This window comes from Rana temporaria, chromosome 2, assembly GCF_905171775.1.
Source record: "Rana temporaria chromosome 2, aRanTem1.1, whole genome shotgun sequence".
In the NCBI taxonomy this organism is placed as follows: Eukaryota; Metazoa; Chordata; class Amphibia; order Anura; family Ranidae; genus Rana; species Rana temporaria.
In genome coordinates, this window is record NC_053490.1 from 326,620,004 (window position 1) to 326,644,424 (window position 24,421).

Genomic DNA, 24,421 nt, shown 5'->3' on the forward strand with positions numbered 1-24,421 from the left:
TCCTCTGCTTCCATTTACTTTGTTTAGATTACTGATAAATTCCCCAGAAAGGGACCCCCCTTGTTCATAGAGGCCCTGTTCTGGGTGGAGGCGCTACCAACCTTATTATCAAGCCCACCCTCCTTTCACTTAGCAAAGGTTCTGTTTTTTTCTTATTTACCTACAGATTTAGCGCAATATCCTGTTTGGGGAGGGAAATTTCTTATATACCCCCCCCCCCCAAAATAGAGGGCGTCTAGAGAGCGAAAGATCAACAAGAAGATGGTGGTTCCTCAAGTCGGAAACTAGAAAAGAAAGCCCATTTGAGTGAACCGAGTTCAGTTAGGTTTCTGCCACTTTTTTCCTTTAAAACCAAATTTCAGCCCCAACGTTGTTTTTGTATTTTGGGTTCTAAGGTGGAAGCGTTGGAACTTCTATCAGGTTTTTGTTTCAGTCTGTGATTTTTTGATATTCAGTCTCGTGTTCTGTCCTGGAGATCATTGTAATGTTACAGTAACCACTGAAACAGAAAAAGAGGTAAACATAATCCAGTGAAGACGTGTAGTTATACCTGTCAGAACTGGGATTCTCTTTGAGTCTTTCAGGTCTTGCTGCATTTCTGTGACTAGAAGCAACCTAAGTTAATTGCCATTTGAGATGACTGTTTTTGTTACACCCCCTATGTCCCCCTAGGAGCCAGACCCCTCAATGCCACCCCATTTCTGCTGCACCACCAGGTACTGGGCCTAGCAACCAGCTTAGCAAGACTGCCCTCTGTATACTGTAAGGAAATGTTATTGAACTCGCCTGAGGCTTTTGCCTTACTTCACCTCATTGGCGGCACGCCCCTGGTTGGGACACAGACTACAATGAAAACCTGATATACGTTCCAACTCCTTGTTATTACATTCAAAATTCTAAAAAGGTTTTGACTGGAGTTCAACTTGAAGCCATGAGCTACCCTCCCACAAACCTATCTCACAAACCCCAAAAACATTGCCAAACCATGCTGTACATAAAATGCGTTTAGTACTTACATAATAATTATCTTTACATAACAATATACTGTGTGTTAGAAATGTTAATATATTAGAAAACATCACAAATATAACACTGAAAACTTAAAGCGGAACTTCAGTAATTCTTTCCTCTTTCCATCTATTAACTCTTCTGCTCTTGTTGTTTTAACTTTGGATAGTAAAACAATTTCTTTCTGCCAGTAAATACCTTATACAGCCCACTGCCTGTTTCTTGTGTGGTAAAAAGCCTAGGCTTATGACATCATGCACAGCTCTCTCTCTCTCACTCTTGTGAGAGTTTGCCAGGAAAGGAGGGGAGAGTCAAAAAAGGACCAGTGAGAGCCGCAGAGCTGGAGATATGCCTCTGTGTGTCTGTGTAAATCCAGGAAGTGAACAGGCAGCAGCTTTAGCTGCCCACAGTTAAAATGATTGCAGCCACACTCAGTGGAGGGAAATTCCTGCAGCATATTTGGCAATTACAGAATCACGGTATATACAGTGCCTTGCAAAAGTATTCACCCCCTTGGCATTTTTCGTGTTTTGTTGCCTCACATCCTGGAATTAACATGGATTGTTTGAGGATTTGCATCATTTAATTTACAGAACATGCCCACAATTTTGGAGATTTTTTTTTCTATTGTCAAGCAAACAACAAATAGGACAAAATAACAAAAAAAGTCACTGTGCATAACTATTCACCCCCCTAAAGTCAATACTTTGTAGAGCCAACTTTTGTGGCTATCACATCTCCAAGTCGCTTTGGATAAGTCTCTATGAGCTTGCCACATTTACCACTGGGATTTTTGCTAATTTCTCCTTGCAAAACTGTTTCAGCTCCTTCAAGTTGGATGGTTTGTGCTTGTGAACAGTAATCTTTAAGTCTGACCACAGATTTTCTATTGGATTGAGGTCTGGGCTTTAACTAGGCCATTCCAACACATTTACATGTTTCCCCTTAAACTACTCAAGTGTTGCTTTACAGTGTGTTTGGGGTCATTGTCCTGCTGGAAGGTGAACCTCCATCCTAGCCTCAAATCACACACAGAGTAGTACAGGTTTTGATCAATAATATCCCTGTATTTAGCACCGTCCACCTTTCCCTTAACTTGGACCAGTTTCCCAGTCCCGACTGCTGAAAAACATCCCCACAGCATGATGCTGCCACCACCATGTTTCACTGTTTGGATGGTGTTCTTTGGGTGATGTGATGTGTTGGGTTTGCGCCAGACATAGCGTTTTCCTTGATGGCGAGAAAGTTCAATATTAGTCTCATCAGACCAGAGCACCTTCCTCCGTACATTTTGGGAGACTCCCACATGCCTTTTCGCAAACTCAAAACCTGCCATTTTGTTTTTTGCTGAAAGTAATGGCTTACTTCTGGCCACTCTGCCACAAAGCCCAACTCTATTGAGCGTACGGCTTATTGTTGTCCTATGTACAGATACTCCAGTCACTGCTGTGGAACTCTGCAGGTCCTCCAGGGTTACCTTGGGTCTCAGTGCTGCCTCTCTGATTAATGCCCTCCTTGCCCGGTCCGTGAGTTTTAGTGTGCGCCCGTCTCTTGGCAGGTTTGCTGTGGTGCTATGTTCTTTCCATTTGGTTACGATAAATTTGATGGTACTCCTAGGGATCATCAAAGATTTGGATATTTTTTTTTAACACAACCCTGACTTGTACTTCTCAACAACATTGTCCCTTACTTGTTTGGAGAGTTCCTTGGTCTTCATGTCAGTGTTTGGTTATTGGTGCCTTTTGCTTAGGTGTTGCAGCCTCTTGGGCCTTTCAAAAAGGTGTGTATATGTAATGACAGATCATGTGACACTTAGATTGCACACAGGTGGACATAATTTCACTAATTATGTGACTTCTGAAGGTAATTGGTTGCACCAGAGCTTTTTATGGGCCTCATAACAAAGGGGGTGAATACATACACACATGCCAATTATCATTTTTTTATTTCTGAAAAATAGTTTTATGTACCGTATATATTTTTCTAATTTTACTTCACCAACTTAGACTTGGAAGTGCTTGGAAGGGAAGCTTCTGAATGACAAAAAGTGTTTTATTACAAATTATGTGAGCAGACTGCAGTTCCTCTTTAAAATTGTAAGTAAAGTAAGTATCAAAAGGTGGCAAAAGAAAAAAAAATACAAAGTAGTAATTATTACGCAGTGGTAGATTAATTAAGCTGATGATTAAAAGAATACTCAATTGTATCAAAATGATGATGCCAGTGATAGGACACCAATTTTCCCAGTCATCAGATGTAAATTTCTAAAGGAAAAATAAAATTTAGAATACATTTGCTGGTTTATTGTTTTGGGTATGGTGTATGGAGTTACAGTGATTTGTCGCTACTGTACCTGCCACAGCTGTCACACTCTCTGGCTCTACTGCATGGCCAGACTCATCAATAAACACATGAGTGAAATGGCCAGATGGGAAGTTTGCAGATGAAAGTCTAAAAAAAAAAAAAATACCAGTAAATAAAGGCATAAGATTTAAAGGGGTTGTAAAGGTAAATGTTTTTTCACCTTAATGCATCCTATGCATTAAAAGCCTTCGCAGCTCGCTCGCATGAAGGTAGAAAGCTTTTGCGAGGAGTATCTTAGACAGCCGCCAAGGGACCCCAGAAGACTGGATTAGGGGACACTCTGTGCAAAACGAGCTGCACAGTGGAGGTAAGTATAACATGTTTGTTATTTATAAGAAAAAAAAAATTCTGCCTTTAGTGACCCTTTAATACAAAATCATCAATAATCTATATACCATCAGATAATGTGTACTGGTTGTTGCTGTTGGAGAAAGTGCTTGCAAGTTTTAAATCTGTAATGCCTCGTACACACAATTGGACCTTTGTCCGACCAAATTCACATCGCAAATTCCATCCGAGGAAAAGAGAACATGTTCTCTATGTAAACTCTGATGGAATTCATCAGAATTTCCGATGGAATTACTTTGATGGGGCATATACACGGTCGGAATTTCCAATGTAAAAAGTCCATCTGACTTTTTCCATCGGAAATTCCGATCGTGTGTACGGGGCGTTAGGCTAGTGTTTTGCTCTGCACACTACTGTCCACTTAAACATGATTTTATATAGGCCACAGTCTCATCTGTGAGTTTTCTGAAAAGGGTCAGAAACTTTTTTGCCCTCAGCATCTGGCGTTTTTGGTTCCATAGACTTCAATGGAAATGCAGCGGAAGCGCATCAAAAACACAAGCACTGAGCTTTTGAAGCGCTTCCGCTGCGTTTTTTACATTTCAATCCTTTTTATTGAAAATTCAGACAGATTAAAATCACAGTAATCGTTTCAACAGCCAGAACCCTGGCACAGGCTTTCAAGAACAGTAAAAAATAAACATTCTTTAATTATCAAAGCAAGTGAAACACAATCGGAGTAAAATATCGGCATTGACATGAACATGTAAAATGATTGGTGCCAAAAGCCCTGTACAAATTGAATTGATCTACTTCAGATTAAGTGAAACAGATAGGCTAGTTCACAGCCAAGTTCAGACTCACACACATGGACTGCTATCGGGAGTTTGGATTGTTAAAAGTAATGCCTCGTACACACGATCGGAAATTCTGACAGCAAAAGTTGTGTATATGCTCCATCAGACTTTTGCTGTCGGAATTTCCGCCAACAAAAGATTGAGAGCTGGTTCTGAAATTTTTAGACGTAAAAAATTCCTATCGTCTGTAGCAATTCTGATGCGCAAAATTCCAACGCATACTTGAAAACAATTTGACGCATGCTCGGAAGTATTGAATTTAATTTTCTCGGCTAGTCGTAGTGTTGTTCTTGACGGATAAAAGTGCAGAGAACTTTTGTGTGACCGTGTGTATGCTAGCCAAGCTTGAGCGGAATTCCATCAGAAAAACCATCCAAGGTGTACGCGGCATAACTATTCTTTCCACTTCCCACGAATATAAAGACGAAAATGAACTATTGTGCATCTTACCTTCCAGCAGTAATAAGAGTTGTGATGATTACTCTGTACTGTTTCAGCTGTTGTTTACTAGGATACTCATATTCTCCTTCTCTTGCATTCCAGTTACAACAAGGCTATAAAGAATGTACAAATATTTAAATGTATGCAATAATACTAAAAGCAACAATGTAAAGATTCAGGAACACAGCCACTTGGGGTGCTGAGCCTGTGTAAGACCTCCCCTGGGATCCCTACTGAGCATAGATAATATGCGATTGGAGCATATGTCAGGTGCTTTTATGCAAACCCCAGCGCACAACTGTGTACAACTGCTTCTTCCTGTTCATCTCATTGGGCGAATGTACACATCAGCAGAAGGTCCCAGGTAAGGCCTTATGTAGGCTCTGCATGCCGTAAAGCTGTGTACAAGAAGCTTTAAGCAGACAATCCCTTCTAGGATTCTGGATATTTTTATACACAAAATAAAATATGGGAGAATATCTAGGTTAAAAAACCTAGAGCCAGACAGTGCAGGGGGATCGCTCTTTCACTGCCCGTCTTGTACTTTTCTCTGTTGAGGAGAGTACCCAGCTAGCTGCAGGATTTCACTGAGGCAGCTTCTCTCTGAGTTTTATTTGCACTGCAACAATGTATTATTGTGAGTACATAGATGTATTTACAATCAATGCATTTGCCCCGTTCACATCTGGGTGTAGCAGAAACAAGCGGTGCTGCCTGCGATACTGCAAAAGTGTGAACAGCATGAAAAAGTGCAAAAAAATAAATAAAATTGTAGCACCTCTAATGCAGTTAGCAGCAGTGCTTTTTCTGTGCAATGCGAAACACGCTAGGCTCAGTGCCAAAATGTGGTACTTTGTTTTATTTAGTGCATTTTTTGGGACAGAGGGAGACCCAAATGAACAGAGATGGTGCAGCTCCAAAAACGCACTTAAAAAAATGCACAAGAAAGTGCCACAGTAGCATCACTCCAGTGTGAACAGGGCCTAAATAATATCACACTGTGTGAAGTTTCTTTTTGTGGTGACCATTCAATTCATCTATTCTCCTGGATCCCTGGAGCAGTGCCGCATTCAGAGAGGGGAGGATCACTTCCTTGTATTTAACACAAGCAAAGCTTGCCTATCTTAAAGCAGTGCTCCACCCAAAAGGGGAATCTCCACTTGTTTGTTTCATTCCCCCTTCCACATTTGGCACCTTTCGGGGGGAGGGGGAGCAGGTACCTGGTTTTGACAGGTACCTTCTCCCACTTCCGAGTGACTTCGCCATGGCCACGGCAAAGTTACCCAGAAGTTTAGACCCCCCTCCTCCTTCCCCCGTCAGCAGGCCATTCACAAAGCGCAGCGGCCCCTCCTCCTTCCCCCCGCTACCTTCTGGGAGACACACAGGTCCCAGAAGATAGCAATACCATTCAGAAAGTGCTGCGCGACTCGCACATGCGCAGTAGAAAACACAAGGCTTCACTTCCTGTTTCCCTTAGTAAGGATGCCGGCACCTGCACCCAGAGCCGATGGACGCGTCAGCTTCGGGTTCCGACATCGTGGGCTCCCTGGACAGGTAAAAGTCCTTATAATAAAAGTCAGCAGCTACAGTATTTGTTGAAGGAGAGCCTCTGTTTTAAAAAAAATTATATGCAGGTTGTAGAATAAAATTTGTGTGTCTTGTGACACAGCCTGTATTTGGAATTAGTGAGTTTCCAAATACAGGCTGTGACACCCAAAGGAAGCCAGGCAGCCTTGCTGACAGCTGGTAGCCTTGGATCTGCTCAGTAACTTAAGAAAAACAGTTGATTAATGGGGTATCTGAATGTGATGCCCTGACAATCAGTAGTAGGTGGGTCAGTGTTCCCAAAATGGAAAGCCTCTTAATAGCACAGGTTAATAAAATGTGACAACATTATAATAATACCTTAATATCCTCTGGCACAGATCGAAAGTCCTTACTTTTAGCCAACATCCTGTAGAGGTCTTTCTTGTCCATATGCTTCATCAGACGCTGACACAGGAGGTCTGAAGCGCTGTTGGAAGGAGCGCATGCTAGTACATGGGAATTAGGAATGTTTTTTACCACCTGCGAAGAAAAGATGGATTTCAAGAATAAAGATGAAATAAACAGAAACCACAAGCACTAATTTTAAACTACAATTGGCTATAAATGCCAGCAGCAGACATCACAATTTTTTGGCTTGTACAAAGAAATTTGTTTTTCCTACAATGGTTGGGAATGATCTATTTCCTCATGCAGACAAGATCTGACATTTGTCTGTCTGGAAGAACATTTGGTGCTGGGTAATTGTTTAGAGAAGGGCCAAACCATATCAAACAAAAATCTTCATGCATGCCTAGCTAGAATACGTATTTTTTTTTAAAAATCAAAAATAAGTTTATTGTAGCAATACAAACATATAAATATACACAGGCAGATCAATAGAAAAGGCATCAGAATGGAAAAGGGGAGATACAAGGTGCACTCCTACAGTGGTAAACATCCAAATCTTAAGCAATGCCGACACATGCATTAAATGAACGAATCATTATCTACACTTCAGACGTATAGAAGGATGGATACGATATTATAACTCACTTCATCATACAAGGCATTACCACATAAGCTTAGTCTGACTGTGTATTTCAATAGTAACTCTTTAACTCCGGAAGTAGAAAGATAAAACCAAATAGGGATAGGAAGAAAAGAAAGGGAGGGGAAAGAAAGACAAAGAAAAGAAGAAGAAGAAGAAGAAGAGAGAAAGGATCTGTATTCCTTAGACTGTGGACCTCTACATGTTTCCATCCTCCACCTGGTGTAACAGAGGATAATATAGCACGCTCACTCCTCATACCCCATCATTAATACAATTACACCACTCAATATTGAACTATCGTCATTTGCTTTGAGGTATCATCCCTGTAACAATCTGTCCCTCACCAGTTGAAGAGGTCCCAATCCTGGGACATCTAACCAGGGCTGCCATAGTGAATAAAACTTTTTCGAAGCACCCCTGTGCTGGTATGTTAGTTTTTCACGAATCAATAAATTATTGACCTGTTTCACCCATAGTGTGCCTGTCGGTACCCTTGGCGTAATCCACACCTTCGCAATCTCCTTGCGAGCCAGGTAAAGCAACCGTAGCACCGCAGTGTGGCCATTTGGTGACAGGTCAGGTAACTCCAGAACGCCAAGAAGGCAGACCACTGGGTCAGTAATAACTGGTATCTGAAATACCTGGGCTATAGTATCAAGGACATATTTCCAGTACCTAAAGAGTTTCGGGCATTTCCAAAACATGTGCAAGAGATCCCCAGTATGCGCATTACATTTTGGGCACAAAGGTGTCTCTCTAAAACCCCATTTATGTAGCCTAGCCGGGGTTCTGTATACCCTATGCAATAAATATAAGTGCGAGAGCCTCTGTGATGCCGATACAGATACCAGTGGGGCGGATGTCAGACACAGTTCCCATGCTTCACCATCTATAGGCCCCAAATCCCGTTCCCACCCTCGTCTGCAGGGGAGTTTACTTGCATCATGTGTAGATTGGAGCAATCTTGCATAGACCCTTGATATCATGCCCGCCCGGTCATCAGCAAAGAGTACATCCCTCGTCAGAGGATGCACTGTCACAGCTGGTCGGGCAAGTCTGCTTTCGCATTGTACAGCGTGTCTCAGTTGCAGGTATTGGTAAAATTGGGAGTTGCATAAACCATATTCCTCTTTTAGGGTCGCAAAGGATTTAATTATAGTTCCAGAGAACAGCTGGGCGATATAATGTATGCCCAACTCTTCCCAGGGGTCAAATCCCTTCAACTTAAAGAGGAGTTCCACCCAAATTTGGAACTTCCTCTTAACCCACTCCTCTCCCCCTTACATGCCACATTTGGCATGTAATTTTTTTGGGGGGGGAGTGGGGGCTTCAGCACGAGTGGGACTTCCTGTCCCACTTCCTCCTTCCTGTAGGCGACTAAGCTTAATCGCCTTCAGGAAGTGGCTGCTGTAGGCGATCGCCTAGGACACGTCACAGGTCCTAGGCGATCTCCTGGCCAATTACACGGCGCGGCGCCGGGCCGCGCCGCTCGCGCATGCGCAGTGCCGCGCCGCTCGCGCATGCGCAGTGGGTGCCCGGCCGTGAAGCCGAAAGCTGTCACGGCCGGGTGCCCACACTGAAGATGAAGACGCCGGCCGGGGGGAGAGGAGCGGAGCCCCGGCCGGCGCGTCGCTGGAGCAGGTAAGTGCCTGTTTATTAAAAGCCAGCAGCTACACTTTTTGTTGCTGCTGACTTTTAATAAACATAAAAATGGCTGGAACTCCCCTTTAAGAAGTTCACAGTAATATCTATTCCTCCATATTGGGGTAAACTGGCACATTGTCTTGACCTTAAAGATGGTCCTTACATATTCCCATAACTTATTCAGTAGACTAACTGTGGGTAGTGCAGTGGGGAATTGAGTAAGGCCTGCATCTAGATACACTAGTGCTGGAAGGGCTGAGTCCATTGGGACTATTAGTGATCTTATCGGGTCAGATTCGTCCACTATTCCCCAATTAGCGAGTTGCTGGAGCTGTGACGCTATGAAATAAAACCGAGAATGCGGAACTGCCATACCCCCCTGATCTTTTGGAAGTTGCAAAGAATGCAAGCTAATGCGGGCCGATCCCCCCCCCCCCATATCAACTCTCTGAATTGAGAATCTATACGGGTAAACCATCTGTGAGTGATCCAGATCGGGGAGTTGTGAAAAATATATAAAAGTTGAGGTGCCCATATCATCTTAACTAAGTTAACTCTTCCGGTCACGGATAGAGGTAATTTCCTCCAGGCTGAGCATTTCAGCCGTAGTTTCTGCATCAGTGGAGATAGGTTTTTGTCAAGGTATTGGGAGGGGCTTGGCGTGACCTGTATGCCCAAGTAACGGAATTCAGCTACTACTGCGATGTCCTTCGCACAGTCCGGCAAAGGGCTTGGTAAGGGGTCTAGAGGCATAATAACCGATTTGTTCCAGTTAATACTGAACCCCGAAAGCCGACCGAAGTCAGCAATCAGGCCCATTACATTTTGCAAGGAGCTTGCTGTGTCCCTCAGATATATCAACGTATCATCCGCATAAAGGGATACTACATCTTTTCTGGGACCTCTCTGAAACCCCACTATGTCCTGCCTATTTCTAATGTGAATGGCCAGTGGCTCAAGGGCCAGGGCAAACAACAGGGGCGACAAAGGGCACCCCTGCCGAGTGCCCCTAGCAAGACCGAAGGGCTCCGACACCTCTCCATTAATACGCATTCTCGCCGACGGGGAGCTATACAATAACTGTACCCATTTCAAAAATGAGGGACCCACCCCAAATCGAGTCAGGACTTCCCAAAGATATGGCCACTCCACGCTGTCGAACGCCTTGGCGGCGTCCAACGAAAGGATCGCCCTGTTACCTACATTGTCCGGAGGGATTTGTAAATTCAGGAAAAGTCTGCGCAGATTCTGAGATGTGGATCTCGTCGGAATGAACCCAGACTGATCTCTGTGTATCACTTTTTGTATACAGCTAGCCAACCTGCTAGCCAAAATCCTGGCCAGCAGCTTGACATCATAGGTTAAAAGTGAAATCGGTCTGTAAGAGTCCGGGGACGATGGGTCCTTCCCGGGCTTCAACAGGACCACAATGAGTGCCTCATTCATAGAAGGGGGGAGAGACCCTGTATCGAATGCGTGATTATACATTTTAAGAAGAATGGGGAGGAGTTGAGTTGAGTACCTTTTGTATACCTCAGAGGGTAGCCCATCAGCCCCGGGTGCCCGACTATTTTTCGAATGGGCCAGCGCCTCAAGTAATTCATCCTCAGTCAGAGGAGCATTAAGAAGGGCAACATCCGAAGTAGACAAGGATGGCACAGGATACTTGTCTAGAAACGAATGTATGTCATCTCGAGTGGGGTTAACCTTGGAGGAATAAACATCCTGAAAAAAAAGACTAAATACCCTAGTGACTTCCCTAGTAGAGTGGCAGGGATTCCCCTCGGAATTTGTTATTGATGCAATATGCGAAGACGGCTGTTGTGACTTAGCCAGTAGCGCTAACATATGCCCCGTATTCTCTCCCTCCTCAAAATGACTTTGTTGTAGGAAGAAACGCTTATTTTCAGCTAGTTGCATAGTTAGATCTTTAAGTAAGGTTTGGGATGCTAGCCACGAGCGTCTCGTATCGTCCGTGGGGTCAGCAATATACCTGGCCTCCGAGGATCGTACTTCCTCTAGGACCGACATTTCCCATTCCTTAGTGGAGGTTTTTATCTTGGAAATTACTCTAATAAATTGCCCTCTGAGGAAGGCTTTGGCTGTGTCCCAGACTATGTCTAATGCCGCAGTATCTAGGTTTTGCCTGAAAATTTTTTGGAGGAGCTCTGGGATAGGGTGAGGGTCCGGAATGAGTGATAGCCAAAAGGGGTTAAGCTTCCAGAGGGTATTACCCCTGTGAGCCCCACACCTGATGTCAATCGATAAGGGAGCATGATCAGAAATTTGCCTAGGGTGGTATTGAGAGGTTTCCAACAATGACAGGAGCAGTACATTTCCCAGCCCCAGGTCTATTCTAGAGAGGCCCCCTACCGAGGCAGATTGACACGAATAGACTCTGGCGTCCGGATTACGGACCCTCCAAACATCTGTTAGGCCCATTTCCAGTAGTAATCGAGCGAACGGGGTAGGCCCGCTTCCCCTTTGTACTCCAACCCCCCCTTGGGCAGACAACATGTCCCTAGTATGGTCCAGACAGTTATTAAAATCCCCTACAACCAACACAGGGACACCTGGAAAACGGGCAACAAAATCTGACAGTACCTTCAATATGCTAGTAGAAAAGGGAGGTGGAATATATATTCCTGCAAGTAAACATTTAGTACCACATATACAGCATAAAATAATGACATAACGCCCCTCCGGGTCAATTAGTGTCTCCAGAGCCGTAAATTGCGTGCCCTGTTTAACTAGGATGCTCATCCCCCTCGAGTACACTGAGAAAGTAGAATGATACTGGTGGCTAAATTGCCTTATCGCAAATTTTGGTGTGGAGGTCGGGGGGAGGTGAGTCTCCTGCAGGCAGACAATATCAGCGGCTATACGCTTGATCGTGCGAAGCACAGCCAAGCGTTTAACAGGATTATTCAATCCCCGCACATTCCAGGACACAAATCTGGTTATCTTAGACATTGCATATTAGGGGTAAGTAAAACATAGGAATCAATGACAAACACACAGCAGCAAAAAACAGGACAGCCAGTCACCCTTGGGGGGAGATTCAGTAGCAGGCCCTCAGTCAAGTGTAGAAGAGCATATAACAGGACCAGGCAGTCCAACAGAGTTGATGAGGCCAGGCCAAGGAGTATCACAAAATGAACAGCACAGGCAGTCACAGGTGGGATAATAAACCCCAAAAGCAGGTAGAATGTAAAGGACGATGAACCCACAGCCACAGTGGTAGATAAAAAAAGGAATATTAAAAGAAAGAGAAAAAAAGATGTATTCAAAAAATAACAGGCCAACATGGCCAACTTTGCTTGCCTACAGGCAGTGCGAGGCCTGCTCCAGGCCCGCATGGGGGCAACAGTGGAAGTGCACCAAGTGTCTAAACTTCTCAACAGCAAGAACAAATAGCCCAGTAGATCTAGTGTGAACCAAATCTCAGCAACTTCTCCGCCTTGGTGGAGGGGAATAGTAGGTAATTAGCAGGATAAGTCTATCAAGGTATTACCCATCTTGTTGAACACGGTGACGATTACGACCTTCTCGGATTGATCGTTCCTCTCTGTCTAGCCATTGTGCAGCTGATGACGGAAGATCAAAGAAGTGTACAGATCCCAATGCTTCCACCCTTAGCTTGGAGGGGTACAGCATAGCATATTTCACATCTAATGCTCTGAGGCGACGTTTAACATCCAGAAACTTTGCACGTTGCTTTTGCAGCTCAGCAGAAAAATCAGGGAAACAGGAGATTTTAGCATTATCAACTTTCATGGCCTCGGGTTTAATCCTGGCATTGCGCAGTATGGCATCCCTGTCTTTGTAATGCAGAAGTTTAAATAGGAAGGGTCTCGGAGGGGCTCCAGGCTGAGGGGGTCGGGAAGGCACCCTGTGAGCTCTTTCCACCGAAAATAATGGAGTGAAAGCTTCTTTGCCAAAAGCAGTCACCAGCCAGTTTTCAATAAATTCTACAGGATTCTTCCCTTCAGCTCTTTCAGGTAAACCCACCAGCCTCACGTTATTTTGTCTCATTCTGTTCTCCAATTCCTCTAAACGAGAGGAATGTTGTGTAAGGAGATGATTATTGTAGGAAAGATCCCTTTGCATGGGGGCCATGTCATCCTCTATGGAGCTCACCCTCCCCTCCACAGCAGATGTCCTCTCCCTTAGTTTTTGTGCATCTTGCCTCATGAATGACATCTCTGCTTTCACCCCTTTAATGTCAGCAGTCAGAGCTGTTAGGGAGGTATTGCATGTAGTTATGGCTGCAAATATATCCCTTAATGAGGGTTCATTGTCAGTAGCAGGGCTAGTGGCTGGGCTGGTGAGGGCCTGCGGCCTAGTGGTATTGCCGTTAGGGGTACTCACTGTACTCCATGGAAAGTCCGGGCCTCCACCATCCTCCAGGGGGACCGTGTCGTCCGCATCTGACACTCCGCCCGGCATCTCACTCAGGACTCCCGGACGAGCATTGGGATCGGCGGTCAGCACTCTAGAGAATAACTTCTCCGCCCCATCCCTGTATTTCTCTTTGGCCATGCGCTGGGCCTGAGCGCCATCTTCGATCCCCACGTTGTCCGGGGACCGGGCCGCATTCTGTCTCCTAGCCGCCGCCATCGTACTTGGATCGGGGAACAGGAGACACCGGAGCGATCAGGGAATCTTCCTGCAGCGGTCTGGCGTAAAGAAAGGGTAAGGCGGGTATGTATCAGGATGGATTGCAGGAGATTCGGCGGAGAGAAGCAGAAGGTGCGTCCGGCTACATCCGCTGCCTGGCCACGCCCCCTAGAATACGTATTTAAGTAACGCAACCTCTACACAGGTCTTGACCAAGTTAGTTAACTGTATTACTTATTGGCATAGTTCACAACCTATCCCTTTTTTTGAGGGCACTGGTCCTTTTTTGGAACCAAGTCGCTTTGTCCCTTTTATCTGCCATCCCTTTTATCAAATGGCCACATTATTATTAAAAGCAACAAAAAGTATTTTACTATAATAAACCTTTCAATAAATCTCATTATTGCATGTGTTAGGTTATTATAAAGTAGGGATGTCCCGATACCGATACTAGTATCGGTATCGGTACCGATACCGAGCATTTCCCTGAGTACTTGTACTCGAGGGAAATGCTCCGATGCCTCAGCCGATACCTGGGCAGGCAGGGGAGTTGCAAGTCTTCTGCTCTGTGCAGTCTTTCCTCCCCCCGTGCTCCGTGCCGCTCTTCTCTCCCCCTGTCAGTGCCGCTTTTGTCTCCCCCCCGTCCGTGCCGCTCTTCTCTCCCCCTGTCAGTGCCGTTATTCTTCTTCCCCCCGTCCGTGCCGCTCTTCTCTCCCCCCCCCGTCCATGCCGCTCTTCTCTCCCCCCCGTCCATGTCGCTCTTCTCTCCCCCCCCGTCCATGCCGCTCTTTTCCCCCCCCCCCGTCCGTGTCGCTATTCTCTCCCCCCGTCCGTGTCGCTATTCTCCCCCCCCGTCCGTGCCGCTCTTTTCTCCCCCCGTCCGTGCCGCTCTCCCCCCTCAATTTGTGAGGATGGAGAGCGGAGGTAGGAGCCGCTAAACCCGGCTCCTACCTTTTCCGAATGGACAGAGTCAGTAATCACTGACTCTGTCCAATCACATAACTGAGCATCGTAACCTGTGTTTACGATGCATCAGTTTATGAATGGAGAGGAGCTTCCCTCCATTCATTTCAGCTGAGGCTGCAGAGAAAGGGACTGGGGAATCTGTGTCCTTAGTCCCTTTCTCTGTCTTAAAGAGGAGATTTCAGAGGTCTTTTAAGACCCCTGATATCTCACCAAAGACCCCCAACAGGGCTGATAAAAAAAAAAAAAATTGCAATAAATATTTTAAAAAAATAAATAAAAATAAAATGTAAATAAAAACAAACAAACACACTGACAATTCACCCCAAAAAAAATCACTGTAAAAAAAAAAATAGTAAAAAAAAAAAATAGTAAAAAAAACTGTCACATGACATTAAAAAAAAGTATCGGTATTCGGTATCGGCGAGTACTTGAAAAAAGTATCAGTACTTGTACTCGATCTCAAAAAAGTGGTATCGGGACAACCCTATTATAAAGTAAAAGTAATAGTGAAAAGAGGCAACTTTTGTGTATTAATTATCTACGGTCTGTGTACCTGGGGTCACGGCAGGTATGTATCAATTGCCTACATACCTTGGGGGGGGGGAAGTGTGCCCTTTTCCCCCTCATCTCAGAAATGTGAGAGGTATAGAGAGCTACCAACTCCACAGCCCGATAACTATCCACTAGAACAAGGGTCTCAAAACTACTGTCCGCCGGTCACACCAGCCCGCTATAAGATTTTATCCACCCCCGGTTAGAATCTGTGGCATGTCCTCAATATGCACTGATTGAGGATTAAAGTGGATGTAAACCCGATTTTTTATTTTTTTTATGTCACAATGTAGGGTATAATATTTTCTATCATCTGTGCCCAGTCCACACAGAGTTAATCCAGCTCGGAGCAATCCTCTTTTATAGTTCAGTGAAAAAAACGGACTTACAGAAAAAAACCTCAGTGCGTTCCGCCCCCTTGCTGTGAGTGACAGGTTATTTACATATCTCATGCACTAGCCTGAGACAGAGGCACATCCTGTGTAAAAAGTTCACAATTCACATCTCTCTCCCCTCCCCTTCTCTCCCCTCCTCTCCCCTCCTCTCCCTTCCAGCTCTCCCAGGATTGGCTGCATTTACTGTGTTTTGACTGGATGTTTCTCATCATGGTGTGTGATCCACAGTTCAGTGTGACGAGGAAATGCATGTATATTGCAGTGAAAACACAGAACAGAAAGCAGAATATACACAGACAAGTGATCTGATTTAGGTTAGATGTATCTAGTGAGAGCTGGGCAGAGGAGAAGCTCGAGTGATCTGATTGTTATATTGAAGTGTGTGTGTCTGAGGTCACCTGATCACAGTTGCAACATCAGGTTATTTACATATCTCATGCACTAGCCTGGAGACAGGCATTGTTTTTTAATTCCCACCCCCACTCCTTTTCTGAAGTCATGTGGTTACTTTTCTGGATTTTGACTGGATGTTAGGGATCATAGCAGAATTCAGTGTAAGGAATACACAAGAGAAAATGCATGTTGACAAGGGGAGTGTAGAGGAGGACGGGGAGTCTACTAACATCACAACTCCACCCACCGAGCTCCAGACAACAGACCCACCCACAGAATATGCAGTTTTTCAGGTCTCATAACAGACAGAGGGGAGACATTTGATAGGTAAGGATACATGCAGGAGGCATGCATATCCTTATAGATCAGTACTATGGCAGTAATTTAGAAAGGATGAGAGTGGGTTTACATCCACTTTAAAGGTCAGCAGAGGCTGCTTCTGGGCTCCGCTGAGGGACTCTCTAGTTTGTCCCATGAATATTTGTAAAATATATGAATACTGAAAGCTTTGGAGACCCCCATGCACTAGAACAGGGATATGCGATTTGCAAAACTCCAGATGCTAAAGAACTACAAGTCCCATGAGGCATAGCAAAACTGACAGCCACAAGCATGACACCCAGAGGCAGAGGCATGATGGGACTTGTAGTTTTGCAACAGCTGGAGGTCCGCTAATTGCATATCCCTGCACTAGAAGAATGACAAAGGATAGGAAATCCAACTGCACAATGATCATTTTTGTGTGCATATTGAATTACTGTAGGTCATATTAATATTCCTTGCATTGTAGCTTAGGGAATTTCATCAAGACTACAGAATGCCAAAATACCTTTTAAAGCCAGATAGATCTATAATCAGGCAAACTCAAATGTACCTACCTTGAAAAAAAACATTTAATAATTAGGGTTGACAGTAAAAATAATACATGTATCTCTTATTTTAAGAGACACTAGTACTACATTCGTGCTAAAAAATTTTTGGGGGGGCGCAAACGAACTGAAAAATACTGAAACAAAAACATTAATTGCAGCCACTGAGCCAAGCAAAATCCAGCCAACTGTGTCTATCATATGCAGCTAGCCAACTGTGCCCATCTTACGCAGCCAACTGTGCCCATCATATGCAGCCACTGTGCCCATCATATGCAGCCACTGTGCCCATCATATTTAGCCAACTGTGCCCATCATATTCAGCCAACTGTGCCCATCATATTCAGCCAACTGTGCCCATCATATTCAGCCAACTGTGCCCATCATATGCAGCCAACTGTGCCCATAATATGCAGCCAACTGTGCCCATCATATGCTGCCAACTGTGCCCATCATATGCTGCCAACTGTGCCCATCATTTGCAGCCAACTGTGCCCATTATATGCAGCCAACTGTGCCCGGCAAATGCAGCCACTGTGCCCATCATATGCAGCCAACTGCAATGCATGAATCTATCCATTTTACTTAGGGGGTGACTGGAGAGAGGGGGCGGCGCCCCTGCACCCTTAATGGACGCACCACCACTGTGTTGCTGTATACATTTCCCCGTCAGGTTTTTACTGCATAGGAGCTATTTATAAGGCAGTTCTCTTACTCACTGTCCTAATAACAATATTTTCATTACACAGTAATTGTAGCAACTTCTGCAATAGGACACAACAAGAAATACAGCTGACAGGGTTTCTAGGCTTCCCCTACTTTACTAAAAAAAAAAGTAATTTTTTTTCTGTCTGTGCCGCGGTAAAACAGTTTAATTGAGCCTTTGTCAAAAGATAAGCGATCTTATCCCACCCAATCCAAAGCTTAAAAATTGCTAGGAAAAAACACTTTAAATCATATCTAGTTTACCTGTCCTTAGATAAGGTGGCTGTATTCATTTTTTTTTTGTTTGTTTTTTCGCCTTTGATTTAACCTGCTAATTTAGGTTTTCAAAAACACTCTTCCTGTATGTCTACACTAAATCCTCAATCATATCTATAGAGGAGGCCATGATTGTCAAATAGCCAAACTTTAAACATGTCTGCCTTTGATCAAGTGTATCATATGGTGGATTGATGGAAATAGTAGTTTTGAAAAGGAATATATTTGTATTTTTTTCAGCTTACATTAAGTGACAAGGTTGTGCCATACCTCCCAACTTTTTGAGGTGGGAATGAGGGACACCTATCAGCAAAAGTATACAGGCATAGGTCACACCCCTTGCCACTCCCCCTTAAAGGAAAAATTGTACAAAAAAACAAGATTGGTTAAACCCACAAGTGCTTTTTTTACCACTACTATTCCTTTATATTGGCTTTTGGACAATGTACAAATGCAGCAATTTAGAAATCAGATGAAAGGTTTAGTGCTGGAAAACACGTTTTGATAGATAAAAAGTGCATTTTATATACATCTATATAGATCAGACAAAATGAGGGACAGGGGGATATTGCTCAAAATCAGGGACAGTTGGGAGCTATGGTAGTGCATTTGTGGCAATATCAACACATTTTCTGTACTTGCTGAAAATGTTCTTAGCCTGAAAAATCCAAACCATTACAGCCATTATACCTTAAATGATAAAGCTGACCTTTTGTTACACCCATATTACGTTTTATCCTTCATTTTGGCAACAAGCGGGGGATCTTCTCCCCCCAGCTCGCTGCCACAATCTAAAGAAAACACGGCCGTACAGGGCTTTCTCCACCGGCGGCATCATTCATTCACAGTTCTGTTCTGTGAATGAATGGACTACAACTACCGACAGTCTTTGCACTGATGAGCGCTGTGGTAGTTCATGGAATCTTCCCGTCAGTGTGAAACTGCCTGCCCGTATGAGTCAGACCCTTATGCCTGGGCAGACAGCTTACACTGACAGTCTGCAGGAGACTTGCATGACACCCGCAATCTGCTGATCACTGGTGCAATGCTCTTCAGGCCCCTAAAAATAAATATTAAATGCACATTTTTTTACCTGCAAAAAAATGTGCATTTATTATTTTTTTTTTAAAAGGTGAACTTTAACCACTTGCCAACCGCTGCACGCCAATATACGTTGACAGAATGGCACCGGTAGGCAAATGGACGTACCTGTATGTCCCCTTTAAGAAGCCGTGAGGCAGGCTCTCCGTGACCGTGCCAGCGGGACCGTAACTCGATGTTCGCTGGCAGCTTGTGATCGTGTCATAGAGAGGCAGAACAGGGGGAAGCCTGTCTTACAACCTTTTTAACAATACATTGTAATAAAATTATGTCTTTGTAGACATTTGTGTTTGTTTCCTTTCTTCTTTGGGATTAGGGTTGGCATCATAAAGTCCACATATCCGTTTCTTTTGTTTTGTGACTGACTAAGGCCCCTTTCACACTTGTGCGACTTGTCCTGCAACTCGGGACTGCAAAGTCGCATGACAAGTCGTACCCCATGATTTCCAATGAGTACCATTCATATCTGTGTGACTTCAAGTCGCAACGACTTCCAAGTAGTCCCTGCACTACTTTGGTCTGACTGATGTGAGTTGAGGTCCATAGACCTCAAGTTTAACAGGCATTGCCCGAAATTGCGTCAAAATCACGGCCGTTAAATTGCGGCAAAATCAGGCGACTTTCAAGTCACAGCAGTGTGAAAATGGCCTAACCATTAATATTAGTGACATAATAGTTATCTAGTAGGGGCAGAGGTAAAATGGATTAAAAATAATCAATAAAAGTTCAGATTTTTTATTTCACTAACATAATTACACAATGATATTGTTGGAGTTGTATTTTTTTTTTTAAACAAAAAGACGGGTATCAAGGAAAACACAAAAAAGCTTTTCTTTCTTTACCTGTTTGATAGCTTCCACTAAAGTTACAGTTTTTCCAGTGCCTGGTGGCCCAAATATGAGATAGGGTGCTGGTCTGGATTTGCCACTTACAATCTGTTCAACAGCCATGTATTGCTCTGGATTAGATTCAAGATTCCGGTCGTACAGACTAGACAAGAAAAATTACATACAGTATAAGCAGGTGACGGGGAAACTGTTAATTTTATATTTCCTTATTAATAAAGTGGCTCACTAATGCATTTAAAACCTCATAATCTTGGTCAAGGAGCCATATAAGGTACCGTATTTGCCGGCATATAAGACGACTGGGAGTATAAGACGACCCCCTAATTTTCCAGGAAAAATGTTGGTTTGGGATATACTCGCCATATAAGACTACTCCCTTCCTACTAGTCTTTCTGGAAGCTGAGGGGTAGCCATTACATTACATGCCCCCACTGTGCCATCACTTGCCCCCAGTGTGCCATCACTTGCCCCCACTGTGCCATCACTTGCCTCCACTGTGCCATCACTTGCCCCCACTGTGCCATCACTTGCCCCCACTGTGCCATCACTTGCCCCCACTGTGCCATCACTTGCCCCCCCACTGTGCCATCACTTGCCCCCACTGTGCCATCACTTGCCCCCACTGTGCTATCACTTTCCCCCCACTGTGCCATCACTTTCCCCCCACTGTGCCATCACTTGCCCCCACTGTGCCATCACTTTCCCCGCACTGTGCCATCACTTGCCCCCACTGTGCCATCACTTGCCCCCACTGTGCCATCACTTTCCCCCCACTGTGCCATCACTTTCCTCCACTGTGCCAACAGTGCCATCACTCACGTTTTGCAGATTCTGACTTCCAGGCCGATGACAGTCTCCGTGCTGCGCGCGTCCATGATTTAAAAGCCGCGCCTTCTCCTCAGACTGTCCTGTGATAGGCGGAACACAAATTTTCCCAGCAGGGCCTCTGTTCAGTGTTCCGCCTATCACGGACGCCCTCTCGTCTGAGGATGAGAAGGCATCCGTGATAGGAGGAACACAGAACAGAGGCGCTGCTGGGAAAATTTGTGTTCCGCCTATCACAGGACAGTCTGAGAAGAAGGCGCCGCTTTTAAATCATGGACGCTCGCAGCAGACGAAGACTGTCACCGGCATATAAGACGACCCCCGACTTTGGATGCATTTTTTTGCATCCAAAAAGTTGTCTTATACGCCGGAAAATACGGTAACATGTATTGTTTTACCTGATGTAAAGCTTGAGGAATGCCAAATGACCAAGCCCACTATCCCCCTTAAAAGGTAATATCACTGTCCAAATAACTTTGATTGTTCATTCACTCACATACTAGCCTGTATCTACAACAGCCCAAACTAATGTCTTTGCCTCACCCAGAGCTTGCAACCATGCAAACATCTGATCTGATCTTCTGGCCATGTTGCGTAACAGCAAACAGGACCCATGGTGGAAAACAGCATCTTTAGTTAAGTATTCTTGTTATATTTTCTAATATTATCTGTATCTGTCATTACTTTTAACAAATGTTATCCTTTTAAGTACTTGTGTGATCTTTCTTTGCACATATCCAATAAAAATCCTAAAAGAACTTAAACTATGACGTGACCAGGATCAAACACTCTGGCGCTGCGAGCAGGGTTCGATTTGTGTAAACAAGAGATACAAATATCATGCAGAATTGTGCTAGATTGTTTGTGCTGGGTTTAATGCTGTGTTCTTGTATTTTAAGCCATAGCACATTCAGAAAGCATAGGAAATGTTTTAGACATTTAGCTGGCTTATTTGAGATGCCTTTAGGTCCATTTTTGTTTTGGGGCCCACGAATGGACACCGCCTTGCGATTTTGTTGTTGTTTGATAAATTGGGTGAGAGATGGATATGCAAATGAAACTGTTGTATCTTCAGGAAGCCTCAATTTGTAATAGTAAATAGTAGGGCTGTGGAAATTAAAGATTAATTCCTCGATTAATCGTTACATTTTTTTGATCGATCAAAATTCTTTTGATCGGTACTAGTGGTGCAATGGATCGTAAATGATCCGTGATCCGAACAGGGCGCCATATGCGGATCGGCACACCACGTGATCCGCTGCTGCCTCAGCCATAGGAAAGGCCGCGGCTTCGGCCTAGCTCCCGGAGAGGCAGCCATCTTGGTCAACCTGTTGCCGGCCTAGGTGGGCCTAGAGCGGCGCGCTGATGTCATCACCCGGCCTCTTGTGTTCGGCCGGCTTCTCTGGTAAGACTAAGCAAGCACTAATCTTTCTATACAGTGGGGGAGATGTGGACCATATTACAGTGGGGGAGATGTCTGTGGATATTACAGTGGGGGAGCTGTCTGTGGATATTACAGTGGGGGAGATGTCTGTGGATATTACAGTGGGGGAAATGTCTGTGGATATTACAGTGGGGGAAATGTCTGTGGATATTACAGTGGGGGAGATGTCTGTGGATATTACAGTGGGGGAGATGTCTGTGGATATTACAGTGGGGGAGATGTCTGTGGATATTACAGTGGGGGAGATGTCTGTGGATATTACAGTGGGGGAGATGTCTGTGGATATTACAGTGGGGGAGATGTATGTGGATATTACAGTGGGGGAGATGTCTGTGGATATTACAGTGGGGGAGATGTCTGTGGATATTACAGTGGGGGAGATGTCTGTGGATATTACAGTGGGGGAGATGTCTGTGGATATTACAGTGGGGGAGATGTCTGTGGATATTACAGTGGTGGAGATGTCTGTGGATATTACAGTGGGGGAGATGTCTGTGGATATTACAGTGGGGGAGATGTCTGTGGATATTACAGTGGGGGAGATGTCTGTGGATATTACAGTGGGGGAGATGTCTGTGGATATTACAGTGGGGGAGATGTCTGTGGATATTACAGTGGGGGAGATGTCTGTGGATATTACAGTGGGGGAGATGTCTGTGGATATTACAGTGGGGGAGATGTCTGTGGATATTACAGTGGGGGAGATGTCTGTGGATATTACAGTGGGGGAGATGTCTGTGGATATTACAGTGGTGGAGATGTCTGTGGATATTACAGTGGGGGAGATGTCTGTGGATATTACAGTGGGGAAGATGTCTGTGAATATTACAGTGGTGGTGATCTGAAAAATGTATTCTGATGAATTCAATCGGAGTTTACGTAGAGAACGACATTCTTCCATCTAAACTCCCTCCTAAAAGATTGTGCCTGCTTAAAGCCAGACAGTTCTGAACATCTAAGAAATTAGTAATATACTGTTCAAATGTAGGTGATGTGAAAAAAATTTGTAAGTCCCCAGACTTCCTAGTGACAGGACACTGATCACCGCTTCCTGTAATCGGAAGCGGTGATCAGTGTGGTGTCACACACAGCCCATCCCCCTACAGTTAGAAGCACTCCCTAGGACACACTTAACCCCTTCAGCACCACCTAGTGGTTACCCCTTCACTGCCAGTGTCATTTTCACAGTAATCAGTGTATTTTTAAAGCACTAATCGCTGTACAAATGACAATGGTCCTAAAAATGTGTCAAAAGTGTCCGATGTGTCCGCCCATAAAGTCGCAGTCACGATAAAAATCGCAGATCACCGCCATTACTAGTAAAAAAATAAAAATTAAAAATAATGCCATAAAACTACCCCTTTTTTGTAGATGCTATAACTTTTGCGCAAACCAATTAATATACGCTTATTGTGATTTTTATTACCAAAAATATGTAGAAGAATACCTATCGGCCTAAACTGAGGAAAATTTTCGTTTTTTTATATATTTTTGGGGGATATTTATTATAGCAAAAAGAAAAAAATATAGCATTTTTTTCAAAATTGTCGCTCTACTTTTGTTTATAGTGCAAAAAAAAAAAAAAAAAATGCAGAGGTGATCAAATACCACCAAAAGAAAGCTCTATTTGTGGGAAAAAGGACAATAATTTTGTTTGGGAGTTAAGTCGCGCAATTGTCAGTTAAAGCGATGCAGTGCCGAATCGCAAAAAGTGCTCTGGTCTTTGGCCAGCGAAATGGTCTGGCGCTTAAGTGGTTAAAGGGGCTGTAAACCCTCAAGGTTTTACACCTTAATGCATTCTATGCATTAAGGTGAAAAACCTTCTTTATTGGAGCTCCCCCCCACCTCCAGAGCCCTCCTTTTTACTTACCTGAACCAGATGTTTTCAGTGATGGGGACAAGCACAGCAGCTCCAGCAATGTCTCGGGTCCTCATTGGATAGATTGATAGCAGCAGGAACCATTGGCTCCCGCTGCTGTCAATCAAATCCAATGACGTGGGGGGTGGGGCAGAGTCCTGGTGTCTGTGTCAATAGACACAGCAGCAGAACTCGGGAGTGTGCCCACACGAGTGCCCCCATGGAAAACGGCTCTCCATGAGGGCACTCGAGAAGAGGAGGAGCCAGGAGCGCTGCTGAGGGACCCCAGATCACTGTACATCAGTGGTTCTCAACCTGGGGGTCGAATGAGGATTTGCCAGAGGTCACCGAATCCTGGGCTATTCCAGAAGCCCGCACTGCTCTCCCAG

The 24,421-nt window shown here is 44.4% G+C and overlaps 1 protein-coding gene across 1 annotated transcript in view; it reads right to left on the reverse strand.

Moving 5' to 3' along the window:
- LOC120927053 (putative helicase MOV-10) overlaps window positions 1-24,421 on the reverse strand; it is a 136,922-nt gene that overhangs the window by 35,638 nt on the left and 76,863 nt on the right. Inside the window, exons 10-13 of the mRNA XM_040337484.1 lie at window positions 19,900-20,047; window positions 6,864-7,025; window positions 4,968-5,071; window positions 3,362-3,459 (exon numbers count right to left, since the gene is read on the reverse strand). Of these exons, the coding sequence (XP_040193418.1) occupies window positions 3,362-3,459; window positions 4,968-5,071; window positions 6,864-7,025; window positions 19,900-20,047 (512 nt within the window). The remainder of the gene's footprint in view (window positions 1-3,361; window positions 3,460-4,967; window positions 5,072-6,863; window positions 7,026-19,899; window positions 20,048-24,421) is intronic.